Here is a 14,523-nt window from a genome sequence, read left to right on the forward strand (position 1 = left end):
GGAGTGACCGCCTCTATAGCCACTCCACGCCGTGTACAGACCCGCGCCCCTGGCTCAGTGCAACTTCTCATTGGTGGAATGGCCTCAGAGGAGGCGGGACTGACGCGAGTCCCGCCTCCTTTGGCATTCCAGCCAATCACAGCGTCTGGGAAATGGCTCTAGGATGCGTCCGTGTGTAGCGTTCTGGGAGGCCTGAGGGCGGGGCGGGGCGGGGGCCCGGCGGGTCGCTGAGGTGGGGGCTGGCGGAGGACGCTTCCCGAGGGCGCGCGGAGCCGGCTCGGTGACAGACACGCGCGCACGCGTGCGCTCCCGACTGCTGCGCGGCCCCGCGACCCCCGTCGGGCCGCTGAGAGGCGCGCGTTGTCCTCGCCGCAGCCGTCTAGGATTCCAGTCCCCGGCGTCCCCAGCCCGAGTTCCCGAGCGCCGGGCCGCGCCTGCTCCTGTCCGTGTCGCGTCCCCGCTGCCGTCAGAGACTGTCCCTTAAGTCGTCTCTCCGCACCGGGGGCCGGGTCCTCGCGGCCCATGGTGGCCGCTGGGGACCCACGCAGCGCAGGTCTGTCCCAGGCCGGCCGGCCGGCCACCATGGTGTCCCTGAGGCCTGTGCAGCTTCTCCAGGGAGGCTAAAAGACCTGGGTGTGAGGGGGTCCCCGGCCAGAACCCTGCGCCATGGCCGGAGCCATCGCTTCCCGCATGAGCTTCAGCTCGCTGAAGAGGAAGCAGCCCAAGACGTTTACGGTGCGGATCGTCACCATGGACGCCGAGATGGAGTTCAACTGCGAGGTAACCCGCCGCCAGTCCCGACGGACTGTGAGCGGAGAGCCACGGAACCTCTGCCTATCCGGCTGGGGTGCGCGTCCCCACCCACGGGGCTGCTGGCTGCGGTGACAGTCGAGGTGGAAGCTTGAGGGATTCTGAGTATACCGTTCTCTGGTCAAGGGTGGAGATGGTCAGAACCGGAAAGGACTATCTAGGCCCCAGATCACAAGTTAAAGCTAGTTGTTGCCTTAAAAGAAAAAAAAAAGTGACCCCTTGGTTTTTCCTGAAGGTTTTCATTCATTTGTTATTGGAAAAAGCTGGAATCTTTCGTAGTAACGAGCTGGTTTACAGTGTGTAGGACTTGAGCATAAAATTCTAGGGAGTTTTTCATTAGGTGTTATTTACGATAGGTCTTAAAAGTTACATCTAGTTTTGTTGAAAGTTTGTACTTTTCCCTGTTCCAAACTTTAAAGTTTCCAGTAGAAGAAAACCTCTTTGAGGAAAGAGTAACTTATATTTACTTTTCATACTTTCTAACATAATAGTTATCATTTGGTGTGTGTGTGTGTGTGTGTCTGTGTGTGTGTGTGTGTGTCTGTGTCTGGTGTCTGTGTGTGTGTGTTATTCAGGGCCTTGTGTATGCTATGCAAGCACTCTGTGTGTGTGTCTGTGTGTGTGTCTGTGTCTGGTGTCTGTGTGTGTGAGTGTGTTATTCAGGGCCTTGTGTATGCTATGCAAGCACTCTGTATGTGTGTGTGTGTGTGTCTGTGTGTGTGTGTGTCTGTGTGTGTGTGTGTGTGTGTGTGTGTGTGTGTGTCTGTGTGTGTGTGTGTGTTATTCAGGGCCTTGTGTATGCTATGCAAGCACTCCATCACTGGATTATATCCAGAGCCCTGAGCACTTTACAAGTGTCAGACATTTACACATTTAACTCTCAAAAAACAAACAGCCAGGCGCTGGTGGTGCATGCCTTGAATCCCAGCACTCAGGAGGCAGAGGCAGGCAGATCTCTGTGAATTCGAGGCCAGCCTGGTCTACAGAGCGTGTGCCAGGATAGACTCCAAAGCTCCAAAGAGAAACCCTGTTTTGAAAAACCCAAAAAATCAACCAAACAACAACAACAACAAAAAACCAAACAACAACCAAAAACCAGTCAGGGTAGGTAGTTGTGACACGGGAATATATTTGATCTGGTGTCCTGGCCCATTGCTTCTAAAACCTTAAAATCTCCAAAGTAGTAAGTGTCTTCTTGTGTACTAATGAGTTGGCTGTTGTTGCCAGGCTTTAGTTTTAGGATTCAGCTTGGTTGCCAGAAAGGCTTAGTTAGCATCCTTAAGGTTGGGACTTCTCAATTCTTTTCTCAAAATGGGACTGACGGCTAATTGATCACTAAAGGCCAGTGATTTAATCAATAATGCCTCTATAATTAAGTCTCCATAAACTTCCAAAAGGCTGGGGTTTGGAGAGCTTCCAGCTGAACGTGTTCAAAAGCTCTTCCTACTTTTCTGCATTTAAAAAGATTTTGTAATCTCTTGCACCCCTTGTAATATCCCTGATAAAAAATTGGTAGACATAAGTGTTTACCTACGTTATGTGAGGTGCTCTACTAAACTACCCGAATCCAAAAAGAGTTGTGGCTCCTCATTTTGCCGATAGTCAGAAGCATGCGATTGGCAGAGGCAGGAGGCAGCCTTGTGTGGTTGACACTTTTACCTGTGAGATTTAACATTCCAAGCAGAGTGTGTCAGAATTGAATTAAAGGATACGCAACAGGTACCTGATGGAAGAAAGAACTGTTTGTTTGATGTTGCCTCATCTTATTTATTTTTTATAGTTTTTTTTTTAATATCTTGGTGAAGCATTTTGGGCCAGGTGCATCAGCACACACTTGCAAACCCAATACTTAGGAGACTGAGCCAGAGGATTGTGAGAGTTCAAGGCCAGCCTGGGCTACAGAATGTGGCAAAAGCCTCAAAAAAAAAAAGAGGTGGTGGTGATGCCTTGGGAGCTGCGGCAGGTGCATCTCTGAGAGTTTGAGGCCAGCCTGGTTTACAGAGTGAGTTCCAGGACAGTCAGGACTACACAGAGAAACCCTGTCTCAAAAACCAACACACACACCCCCCAAAAGAGAAAAAGACCCTTAATTTTTCTTTCTTATATATGCAGAGTGCCTCAAGATTTTGAATGTTGGAGTAAGCTTTCAGCCAGGATGATACTTTAAGCAATGTAGTCTTTGTTACCCTAAGTGTTGACTCATGGCCAATAGCACTAGTATAGGAGTGACAGTTAGATCAGGACTTACTGTTTCTACACATGTCTGAATAGTCAGTCATTTCGGCTCTATAGGCCCCTAGGACTCTGTTGGAACTAACTCCCAGCTCTCTAGCTTTGTTTTTAGATAGGATTGACCTAAGCAAGACAGTATCAGGAGCTCCACTAATATATTCTACTCTCAAACCAGTAAAAATTCTTTTGAAAACAAGCTTTGGAAATAGTTGTAAGGCTGAACAGCAAATGCTACAACAAGAAATCAATGAAAATTTAGTAAGGTGAGAGGCAGTAGTTTGACTCAAGACTGTCAATCAATGCTTCTTTCCCCCTTTGGATGAGTTGATAGATTCTGCTCCTTATTGCTGGGGCTGAGTCTGGGGCACGAGAGGTGGGGCTCCTCTTTCTTCTCAGTCCCACCGTGCAACAGGGTGTGGCACACTGAGATGATTTAGGACCTAAATGCCCTTGCCCAACTTTGATTGTGAGGAGGTTACTGACCTCAGGAAAGGCAAGTTGAACCTTCAACCTACTGTGGGTTTTTTTCCATCAAAGACTCAGGCCTGGAATTGGTGGGGAAGGGAACATCTCAGAGAAAAGCTTGCTATTATCCCCTTCTCCATTTTTAGAATCCTGGCTCAGAGATTTTGCCTGAGGAGAGCAACAGTTAAACAGTTGTTGGCTAGGGGTATAGCTTATAAAGCACTTGCAGGTGGCCCAAGATTCAGCCCGTAGCACCAAACCTCCAAACAAGTCCCAGATTGTCCTAATCTTACCCCCAAAGGAAATAACTTCACCTGAAACACAGTGGAAAAAAGTTCATGCCTGAAGGCAGTCTTGAGAATACTAGGTTTTATTGAGAGAGGATTGGATTTTATGAAGATACAGCTTAGACTGCATTTTTTTTCCAGTTTGCAAGAAATTATTAGGGAACGCTTCTTAGGTAAGAATAAATATCAAGCATTTACCTCAGAAACAGTTCCCTCAGAGTAACCCATAATTCAGTAGATTAGTTTGCCCCAGGCTATTGTTACAAATATTAGAAAAATAAGCCACAATTACAATTTAACAGCTAGCTGGAAAGGGAAGAAGACTAAAGCTATGTCATTCAAGGTTAACTACTCAAATCAACACCAGTCACCAAACAAATAAGTAGGTGGTAAGTCTTGAAGTTAGATTGAAGATCCGTGTCTGTAATCGTAGCACTTTCAAGGCTGAGAGCAGAGGAATGGAGCATTCAAGGCCAGTTTGAGTTCCATAGCAAGCCCTGTCTCAAAAACACAAGGACAATGATAGATAAAGTGCTGCTCCTCCCCCAGCAAATAAAAGACCTGGATAGGGGACGCCAGTACTCAAGAGTAACCAAAATATATTATTTGAAATGCCCAAAACATCAAAAACTATGAGGTAGGTAAAGAAATACGAAAATATGACAGGTACAGGAAGGAAGAGGAGGTGGGTGTGGGAAAGCTAGGCACAGAAGCCCCTGTGAGAGTGAATGGGGCCACAGTTAACGAAAAAGGCTTTAGGAGAGACTGTGCAGTCAGTATACTGCTTGCCATGCAAGTATGAGGATCTGAGCTTTGATCTTGGACACCCATGTAAAAGCTGTGCTGGAGGGTGGAGGCAGGAGGCTGGCCAGCCAGTTTACCTGAATCACTGAGCTTCAGAGACCTTGTCACTCAAAAATAAGAGAGAGAGTAATAGTGGAAGACACTTGATAGTGGAAGATTTCTGGCTTCCACGTGTCCATGTGCGTCTGTGAACCACGCAAGTACACATCCACACACTTGGCACACTCTCAAATGTGAACACACACACACGCGCACGCGCGCATGAGAGAAGTAGTAAAGGAAGGCACCAAGATACTGCCAAATTAAATGGAGATCACTAAAGAGAGGCATTATAAAAGAACCAAATGAAAGTTCTAGAGCTGAAAATTTCAGTAACTAGAATAAAACAATCAGTAAAGGAAACCCTGTTATAAATTTGAACTGTCAGAAGAAATAAGTCAACTCAGAAGAAAAAAGTCAACTAAGAATTATGTTTAGCCGGGTGGTGGTGGAGCACGCTTTTAATCCCAGCACTCTGGAGACAGAAGCAGGTGGATCTCTGTGAGTTCAAGGCCAGCCTGGTCTCCAAAGAGAGTTCCAGGACAGTCTACAAAAACTACAGAGAAACCCTGTCTCGAAACCCACCCCCCCAAAAAAATTATGTCTAGTAAAGTTGAACATAGATTAAGTAGTCATTTCAGAGTAGTGAAATTAAGACAACAGATAACCAGGAACTAGGAGGATTTATTTTTTAAAAATAATTTACTTATTTTTATTTTGTGTGCATTGGTGTTTTGCCTGCATGTAAGACTGTGTGAGGGCAGTGGATCTGGGAGTTACAGACAGTTGTGAGCTGCCATGTGGGTGCTGGAAATTGAACCCGGGTCCTCTGAAAGAACAGCCAGTACTCTTAACTACTGAGCCATATCTCCAGCCCCAAGAATTGGGAGGATTTATTACTTAAATACCTGCCCTACAAAAAACTTACGGGATGCTTTGGGCTAAAAGCAAGAGATCTCAGACAATAATTCAAATGTGTATGAGAAAGTAGTAAGGTTAATTATGTGATTATGTACAATGCTGTAAACGCATAGTTTTCTCCTTACCTGGTTAAAAATGTTTAAGTGCTTGTAATGTTGGACATATGTGTTATATGTATAACACATTTGGTAACAACTCAGAAGAGGTGTGTTGAAACAAAGCTATAATGGGCTAAGGAAATAACTACAGATGGTAAATGAATAGTTGTAACAATGAGTTATGCGTATGTAAATTTGATAGATGTATATAATAATACCACATCAGAACATTTCTGGATCACTTAGACTAATATAAACCTGAAATTGATTTTGGTAAGTCAAGATTATATGATAAACTCCAGAGCATCTACTAAAAAGATCGAAAAATATGAAAACAGGAGCTAGAGAGATGGCTCAGTAGTTAAGAGTACTTCAGGCGTTGGTGGCACATGCCTTTAATCCCAGCACTCGGGAGGCAGAGGCAGGCGGATTTCTGTGAGTTCAAGGCCAGCCTGGACTACAGAGCGAGTTCTAGCACAGCCTCCAAAACAATACAGAGAAACCCTGTCTCGAAAAACCAAAAAAAAAAAAAAAAATCCCATGATCCTTTAGAGGGCTGGAGAGATGGCTCAGCACTTAAGAGCACTGACTGTTCTTCCAGAGGTCCTGAGTTCAATTCCTAGCAACCACATGGTGGCTCACAACCACCTTGAGTGAGATCTGGTGCCCCCTGCTGGCACACAAGCAGAAGACAGTATACTAAATAAATAAATTAAAAAAAAAATCATACAGAGTACTTGTTGCTTTCGAAGAGGACACAAGATAGGTTCCCACACCTGCATGTCAGCTCATAACCATCTGTAACTCCAGTTTCAGGGGATCTAATATCCTCTTCTGGCCTGCATGGGCATAGCATTCATGTGGTACTCTTAAATATAGGCAGTATACTCCTACACAAAAAAATGAATCTTTCTTTAAAAAGGAGAAAAATGTTATTAAAATTGTATTTATTTGGCTTGGTTTTTGTTTTCATTTTTTGATTTTTCTCGAGACAGGGTTTCTCTGTGTAGCCCTGGCTGTCCTGGAATTGCTCTGTAGAGGAGCTGGCTTTGAACTCAGATCTGCCTGCTTCTGATTCCCAAATGCTGGAGTTAAGGGCAAGTGGTGCTATACTTTTTTTTTCTTTCTTTTTTTTTTTTTTGAGACAAGATCTCACTATGTCATCACTGGCCTGGAACACATAGAGATTTACCTGCCTCTGTCTCCCAAGTACTGGGATTAAGGGCACTCACCACAACACAGCTGGCATCATTAAAAATTTAAATATTTCATGACCAGGCATTGGTGGCACATGTCTTTAATCCCAGCACTTGGGAGGCTGAGGGAAGTGTATCTCCATGAGGAGGCCAGCCTGGTCTATGAAGAGAGTTCCAGGACAGCCATGATTGCACAGAGAAACACTGTCTCTCAAAATTTAAGATTTTTGCTTAAAGTAAGATCAGTGGTCAGATGAGGTGGCTCAGCAGGTTCTTGCTGCCAAGCCTGAAAGCCTGAGTTTGATCCCGGAACTCATAGTGTAAGGAGAGAAGAAGTCAGACCAAGTTACCCTCTAGTCTCCACAGAAATGCATACATACCAATGTGTGCACACACCCAAAAGTGAATGTTAAGAAAATTAAAGGCTGGGAGTTTGTTTCTTTATGTGTGTGTGTTTCCACGTGGGTATGTATGTGTGTACCGCATGTGTACGGTGCCCGTGGAGGTCAGAAGATGGTAGAGTCATATAGATCTTGGAGCTTTGCTGACCAGCCAGCTGGTGAGCTCCAGGTTTAGGGAGAGATTCTGACTCAAAAAATAAGGTGACGTAAAATAGAAGACATTTTGATCTCTGCATGTGCAACCTCACGCATGTGCACATATACACAATATACACCATACCACCATCCCCACACATTAAAAAAGAGACTTAATTAAAATTTAAAACTTGTGCTTCTAAGGGTGGAGTTAAATGAAGAGAAAAAGTGACAAACATGTAGCTGATAAGGGACTTTGTGATGATTGTTCATCAGTGTCAACTTAATTGGATTTAGAAACACCGTAGAAACATACTTGAAGAGCCTTTAATTCCAGCGGTGGTTCTCTGAGTTCAAGCCCAGTCTGATCTGCAGGACCCCCAGAGTTACATATCGAGACCCTGTCTAACACTCCCACCAGCCCCTCTCCCCAAAATGGATATCTGAGTACGTCTGAGCATGTTTCCAGAACATTTTAATTGAGGAAGGAAGACACACATCCTATAGGCTGGGGTCAGACTGAATAAAAAGGTAACGCAAGCTGAATATAAGAAGTGATCTCTTAGCCGGGCGTTGGTGGCGCACGCCTTTAATCCCAGCACTCGGGAGGCAGAGGCAGGCGGATCTCTGTGAGTTCGAGGCCAGCCTGGTCTACAAAGTGAGTTCCAGGACAGCCTCCAAAGCCACAGAGAAACCCTATCTCGAAAAACCAAAAAAAAAAAAAAAAGAAGTGATCTCTTTGTTTCCTGACTGTGTATATAATGTGAGCAGCTGCCACCATGCCTTCCCTACCATAACAGACTATCCTCTCAAACTGTGACTCAGAGTCAACTCTGAGTTGCTTTTTATCACAGCAGAAAGAAAACTAAGCAGACTTGAATCTAAAACATAATTCTTTTTAAAAATTACTTTTCTTTTATGTGCCTTTAGTGTCTTGCCTGTTTGTGTATCTGTGTGAAAGTATCAAAACTCCTAGAACTGGGTTTACAGACAGCTGTGAGCTGCCATATGGGTGCTAGGAATTGAACCTGAGTCCTCTAGAAGAATAGCTAGTGGTCTTAACTGCTGAGCTCTCACTAGCCTCATAAATTATTCTTATAATTTAATAATCAAGACAACCCATTTAATAAATGGACATGGATCTGAATAGACAGCTGGGTGGTGGCGGCTCGTGTCTTTAATCCCGCACTTGGGAGGCAGAAGCAGGTGGATCTCAATGAGTTCAAGGCAAGCGTGGTCTACACAGTGAGTTCCAGGATAGCATGGACTGTTACACAGAGAAACCCTGTCTTGAAAAACAAAACAACAACAAGAAACCTGAACAGACATTTTCTAATGAAGATATATAGCCAGTAAGTACATGAAGAGATATTCAGTGTCATTAATTATCAAGAAAGTGTAAATCAAATGCATAATGAGGACTTTACTACAAAGAGAAGCAGACAGTTAAGATTCCTGGGATGAAAAACTTATGTAGTGTCACTGTGAATGTGGAGAAAGCCTCTGTGAAAAATTGTGTGGCAGTTCCTCAGTCTAATCATAGTTTCTGTATAATCTATCAGTTCACGGACACCCATCAGACAGAAATAATGTGTTTACAGAGAAACTCATACAGCTGAATTACTCACAATAATTAAGACATGAAAATGGCTCTGCTGCCCACCAGCATGGCAAATGCATTCTATAGGATATGATTTGGCAATGAAGTGACCTTTAAAACAGAAGTCATCCAAGAATATATAGTCCCATTCTTGGAAAATCTAGGCTAGGATATTAATGGAGACAGAATGTTGATTAGTAGTTGCTCAGGGCTCAGAAAGTCAGTGGGAGTTTAGGGGTATTTTAACTTTAGGATATGTAGTCTTTTTTTGAAGTGGTAAAAATGTTCTTGGAGCTGAAGGCTAGAGTGTGTACTCAGCATGTGTGGGGCCCTGAATCCCATTCCCAGTGTTGAAAACAAAACCAAAAAGATCTCAAAATTACTATGGGCAATATGTTAACATAACAGCTCGGATGAAAAGGTATCTTGGCAGCCAGGAGCCAATGAATACTACAAAGTCACACCACATAACAATCTCACACAAGAGATTTATTGGGAGGAAAAAACCAGGAGGGTGGCCACTTGTCCTTGGGTGAGAAACAGCAGCAAACTGAACAGAATACAGGCTTATATAGAGTTTCTTGGGAAGAGGGTGGAACTTCTCAGGGTGGATATGAGTGGAATTTCGTGTCCAGAGATTGGGTTTTTTATTCTGTAGATGAGAGCAGAGTCTCTTCTGTGGGTGGAACCTGGTAGTTAGAAGGCCTCAGGGGAGGGGCCTGGCCACTTCTGGGGCTTACATGATGGCTGTGCAACTTTATGAATATAAAAAAATTGAACTGTACAGTTTAGATAGATGGATTCTAAAAGTATGTGAATTACATCTTAAACTTTTATAAAAGCCACCTTAGCCCAAATGTAAGCAGTGGCTATTACTCTGTTGTTCATAAAACTTTATGGGCATGGAAATTTGATTTCATGAATGATAAAAATTAAAAAATAGTACTTTTGGGTTGGAGAGATGGCTCAACAGTTGAGAGCACTTGTTCGTGCAGAGGACCTGGGTTTGATTCTCAGCACCTGCCAGTGACATCAGTTATGGAGATTTGATGCCCTCTTCTGACCTCTAAGGGCACTAGGCATACCCATGGTGCTCAGATACACATACAGGCAGAATACTCATAAAATAAAAATTTTTAAAGTTTTATAAAATAAAATAAAAATAATTCTTAGCTCTATATAGAATAAGAACAGTTTGATTTATCCCATGGACCATAGTTTGATAACTTCTAATAAGTTCTTGCTAAATGTTATGAGAAAGTTTGATTGACTAGCCAGTAGGGAAAATAATTTTGTTTTGACATTTATCTAGCCATAATTTTTTCAGGAAAAACTTCTTTTTAGACGTGTGTGGTACTGAGGATTGAACTTGATATCCAGCAGGCAAGTGCCATAACAGTGAGGTATTCTTTCTTTTGAGGGGAAGGAAGCAGACCAAGGTTTCATACAGCCCAGGTTGGCCTTGAATTTAGGTGTGTAACTGCAGATGACCCTGACTTACCAATTTCCTGCCTCTGTCTCCCAAGTGCTTGGATTATACACATGTGTCTCCCTGCCCAGCTGGAGTGATGGCTCAGTGGTTAAGACCATGTACTGGCTGGGCACAGTGGTACACACCTTTAATCTGAGCACTCAGGAGGCAGAGTGGATCTATGTGAGTTTGAGACCAGCCTGATCTACATAGTATGTTCCAGGATAGTCAGAGCTACATATTGAGACCCTGTCTTGAAAGAAATATCAACAACAAAAACAGAGCATATACTGCTGCAACTTGCAGAAGACTGGAGTTTGGTTCCTAGTACCCATGTCAGGCAACTCAGGATCATCTGTAACCCCAGCTCCAGAGAGATCTTATGCCTCTAGCCTCCATGTGTACTTGAATTCACATACATGCATATACCTACACAGAGACTCCTACACATACACTTAATTAAAAATAGCAAAAATAAATCTTAAAAAAATGATCAGTAGATCCAAAAATAATGAATAGTATTATCAATTAGGGTGTAGTTTCTCAGCTTTGGCTCTGCTGATGTTTGGGCTGGGTAATTTTTTTTTTTTGTATAGGTAGTTGTCCTGTGCACTGTAGGATTTTTTTGTTTTGTTTTGTTTCTTTTAAGGAGTTTTCTATGTAGGCCTGGCTGGCCTAGAACTTACTATGTAGTCCAGACTACAAACTTGTAATGATCTTAATCCATGTATGAATTACAGACTTGGGCTACCAGGCCTAGAGGCATGGTAGGATATTTTTCAAGTTTTCTAGCCTCTGATCCTAGCAGTATTCATCTATCTATCCCCAGTTGTGACAAAAATATTTTCAAACATTTAATGTCCCTGGTGTAGCTCCCTGCCACACACACACCCAGAAATTGAGACCCCAGTGCAATTCCGTAGAAAGGGATAGTAGTAGTAGCAGTCAGAGAGGCACAATGATATAGTATGCTTTCCAAACTTTAATGAGCCCACAAATGACATGGAGATCTTAGTAAAACTTGGGTGGATTCTGTTCTAGGAGTTCTGAAGTGGAACTTAGAAATCTATTTCTAATTAGCTGTCAGATGATGCCAGTGCAGCTAGCTGGTCCAGTGACCACAATCTGATTAGCAGAGCAGTAATAGAGAACACATGGACTTTGAAATAAAGCAGACTGAGGCTTAAAGTTCTGCCTCTTTCTTATCCACTTCTGCTTGGGATGTGATACTTACCTCAGTGGACCTCAGTTTCCACACCTGTAAAGTGGGACCAATAGTAGACATATTCTAAGGCTGTGTGATGCTTAGTGCCTCAGAAAGGAGGAACAGAAAGGGCTATAACTGACCTAAAATAGGCTTGCATCACCTTGGGCACTACCCTCTTGTAGTTTTTGTTAAGTCATTGCATCTCCCTGGACTTCAAATTATAGTGGAAATACCGTTTATAGATGTCTGTGTATTCTGTTAAAAGTAATAATAGTTTATACTATGGTAGTAGAGAGAGCTCTCATTCTTTGCCATGTTTTTGTTCCAAGCTTATGCAAGGAGTTGGCAGATAACTTCGGTGAAAAAAGAAAAGTCAGTACTTGTGGAACTCTTGGCTTTGTTAAGGTCAGATGATAGTGGCCTTCCAAGAAGGACTCCATTTTAGAACCAGTGGGAGCTGGCATATGAGTCAGGTTATACCTTATGGCAGAGGATTTTTTGCTGCAGAGATGGGGGTGGACTCTCTTTCTTGTTCTGTTTGCTGCATTGCACAATTGGCTTGATGCTCTAGAAGATTTTTCCACTTGAGAGATTTGATATTTGTCATCTTGAGAAAATGAGTGCTGAATGTAATTTGCCAGGAGGCTAAACAGTTATGTTATTTCTTATCTAGGCTGGAATTTTGCTCTAATAATGCAATCTATCAGTAAGATAGTCAAATATGAAAAATTCCTTCCAATTGAGTTGTGGGAGATTCTAATACTATGTTACATAGAAAACAAAGCCTTCTCATGTTAGTTGGCATTTTAAATGTTTTCACCACAACGAAATGGGGTTATGGTCAATTGAATGCCAACATTACAGGTCATTATACCATATAACAAGTGGATATAGTTTTTCTGTAACAGAATCTTTAAGGGAAGGACAGAAGGAATAATTTTGGTATTTTTAGTAGGATCTTTATTCCTATACTTCCTAAAATATAGACAAATAACATCTAGAAATTATGGTTGTGATTATTTTAATATAGACTGTATAGGATGTTAGGACTGTATGTGTGTGCACTCAGGAACTTTCTTATTACAGAAGAAAGGCTGTCATCCTCTTTTACTACCTGTGTCTTATGGATATAGGCAGTATCTTTGAATGGTCTGTGGTCTGTGATGTGGCCAGGCCAAGGTGAAGGATGCCCTGGTGGAGAGGCAGGTAGCATGCTGGTTAGTGCTGTTGTTGCATGGACCCCATGCCTGCTTTTTGTGAAATGGAGGGCTTTGTATGATTGTGTGTCATATGCAGTGTTCTGTATTTAAATGCATGATTCCATTTAGTACAACAGGGCTTCATTTATTTACTCAGGAGATACGGGCAAGGCGGCCTGGCTAGTTTTTTTATTTTAAGTAAACTTTGTTTTGTCATGTGGCTTGTGGCTTTACCTGTCCTCTAGTAATCTTGCTTCCTGAGTGGCTGGCTGGTGTCTCTCCCTGACTCCATCCTTCTTTTTCCCATCATTCTCAGTTTGGCGTTCCCACCTAACTTCCTGCCCGGCTACTGGCCTGCCAGCTTTTTATTAGCCAATGAGAGTAATACATATTCACAGTGTTCAGGCTTATTCCACAACACCTTCCCCCAACAAACAAAGAAAGGTATGAAAAGGAACTCCATTTCTGTAACGTGTTCCCTGATTCCTTTCTTCAGAGTCCCTGCCACGCTGTTGTCTATCTGTTGATGTTAATAACTCTTCTAGTAAATTCCATGATCCCGTCAATCTGTCCCAATGTCCCTCTTGAACCCACATCCCAGTGTTTTCATGGCCTGGCTGGAAGGAGGAAGTAGGGCTTTGGGATATGCACGCCTTTGAAAGTTCCGGAAGTTAGACTTCTCTCTCTCTCTCTGCTTCTTGCCACCATGATGCTCTGCCCAGGCATGTTAGGTGCCAAGTTACCATGGATGAAGCCCTCTAAAACTTTAGCCCAGATGAACACCTTCTGCCTTAGGTTGCTTTTGTCAGTGAAGCCAACTAATATCTCCATTACTGGGGTGAAAGGGTATGCACATGCCCGTGTGTGGAGGCCAGAGGACTACTTTTGTGAACTCAATTCTTTCCTTCCACCTCCCAAGGATGGAACTCAGATGTCCCAAGCTATCGTTGAGTTTGCTATGTAGCAGAGGATGACCTTGGGTCATAGACTCAGGGGGCTTGGTCTCTGGTGCTTCCTCTTTTATTTCTCACTTGCATCGTCTGGAAGATAGGAGTTGTCATGATTCTTCTTGTAGAGTTGTTGGCAAAATACTTAGACCAATAGCTGGCACAAAGTAAGTATAAAAGGGCTTTTGCGTAAGTAGAAGTGTGTCCTGAGCCTCTTTCAGCCTCTCCTATACTGTGTCATACTCTCTTTACTTGAGCTGATTGTACCATGACTTTGCAAACCTGTTCACAGCAGCCCAATGCCTGGAATGCCTTCCTCACCTGTTGCCTGGCCCAGAGATAGTACTAATTCTAAAATTAATATAAAGTAATTAGTAACTCTAAAATTAACTAGAACTAGTAATTCTAAACATTACTAATTTAGATGCTGTCCAAGCTTGCTTTTTGTGCTGGGTGTCACACTGCTGCTAAAAGGTGGGCTTGGGATTTGAATCCAGGCCAGCCCTCTCTTCACCGTGATGACGCTCAGTAGGAGTCTCCACACAGAAAGGAGGGCATTTTAGACACTCCCCCACCTTGAGAATTTAAGTATCTGGTAAATAAGAACAAATGGAAATAAGCTTTCTTCTCCCTTTCCTTTTCCCTTCCTTCCTTCCTTCCTTCCTTCCTTCCTTCCTTCCTTCCTTCCTTCCTTCTTCCCTCCCTCCCTCC

General features: G+C 43.1%; 1 protein-coding gene across 6 annotated transcripts in view; it reads left to right on the forward strand.

Moving 5' to 3' along the window:
• Positions 1-232: 232 nt before the first annotated feature.
• The window catches only part of Nf2 (neurofibromin 2), an 85,271-nt gene continuing 70,980 nt past the window's right edge, over positions 233-14,523 (forward strand). For 3 of the 6 annotated variants that reach the window (XM_005068930.4, XM_005068931.4, XM_021226519.2), the window contains exon 1: positions 234-780. In XM_005068930.4, coding sequence (XP_005068987.1) covers positions 667-780 — 114 coding nt within the window. In that variant the 5' untranslated portion in view covers positions 234-666. Of the gene's footprint in view, positions 781-14,523 lie in introns of all 6 variants that reach the window. The other 3 variants (XM_040746795.1, XM_021226520.2, XM_040746796.1) reach the window with 2 other exon arrangements.

Source organism: Mesocricetus auratus, unplaced genomic scaffold, assembly GCF_017639785.1.
Source record: "Mesocricetus auratus isolate SY011 unplaced genomic scaffold, BCM_Maur_2.0 Super-Scaffold_100006, whole genome shotgun sequence".
Taxonomy (NCBI): Eukaryota; Metazoa; Chordata; class Mammalia; order Rodentia; family Cricetidae; genus Mesocricetus; species Mesocricetus auratus.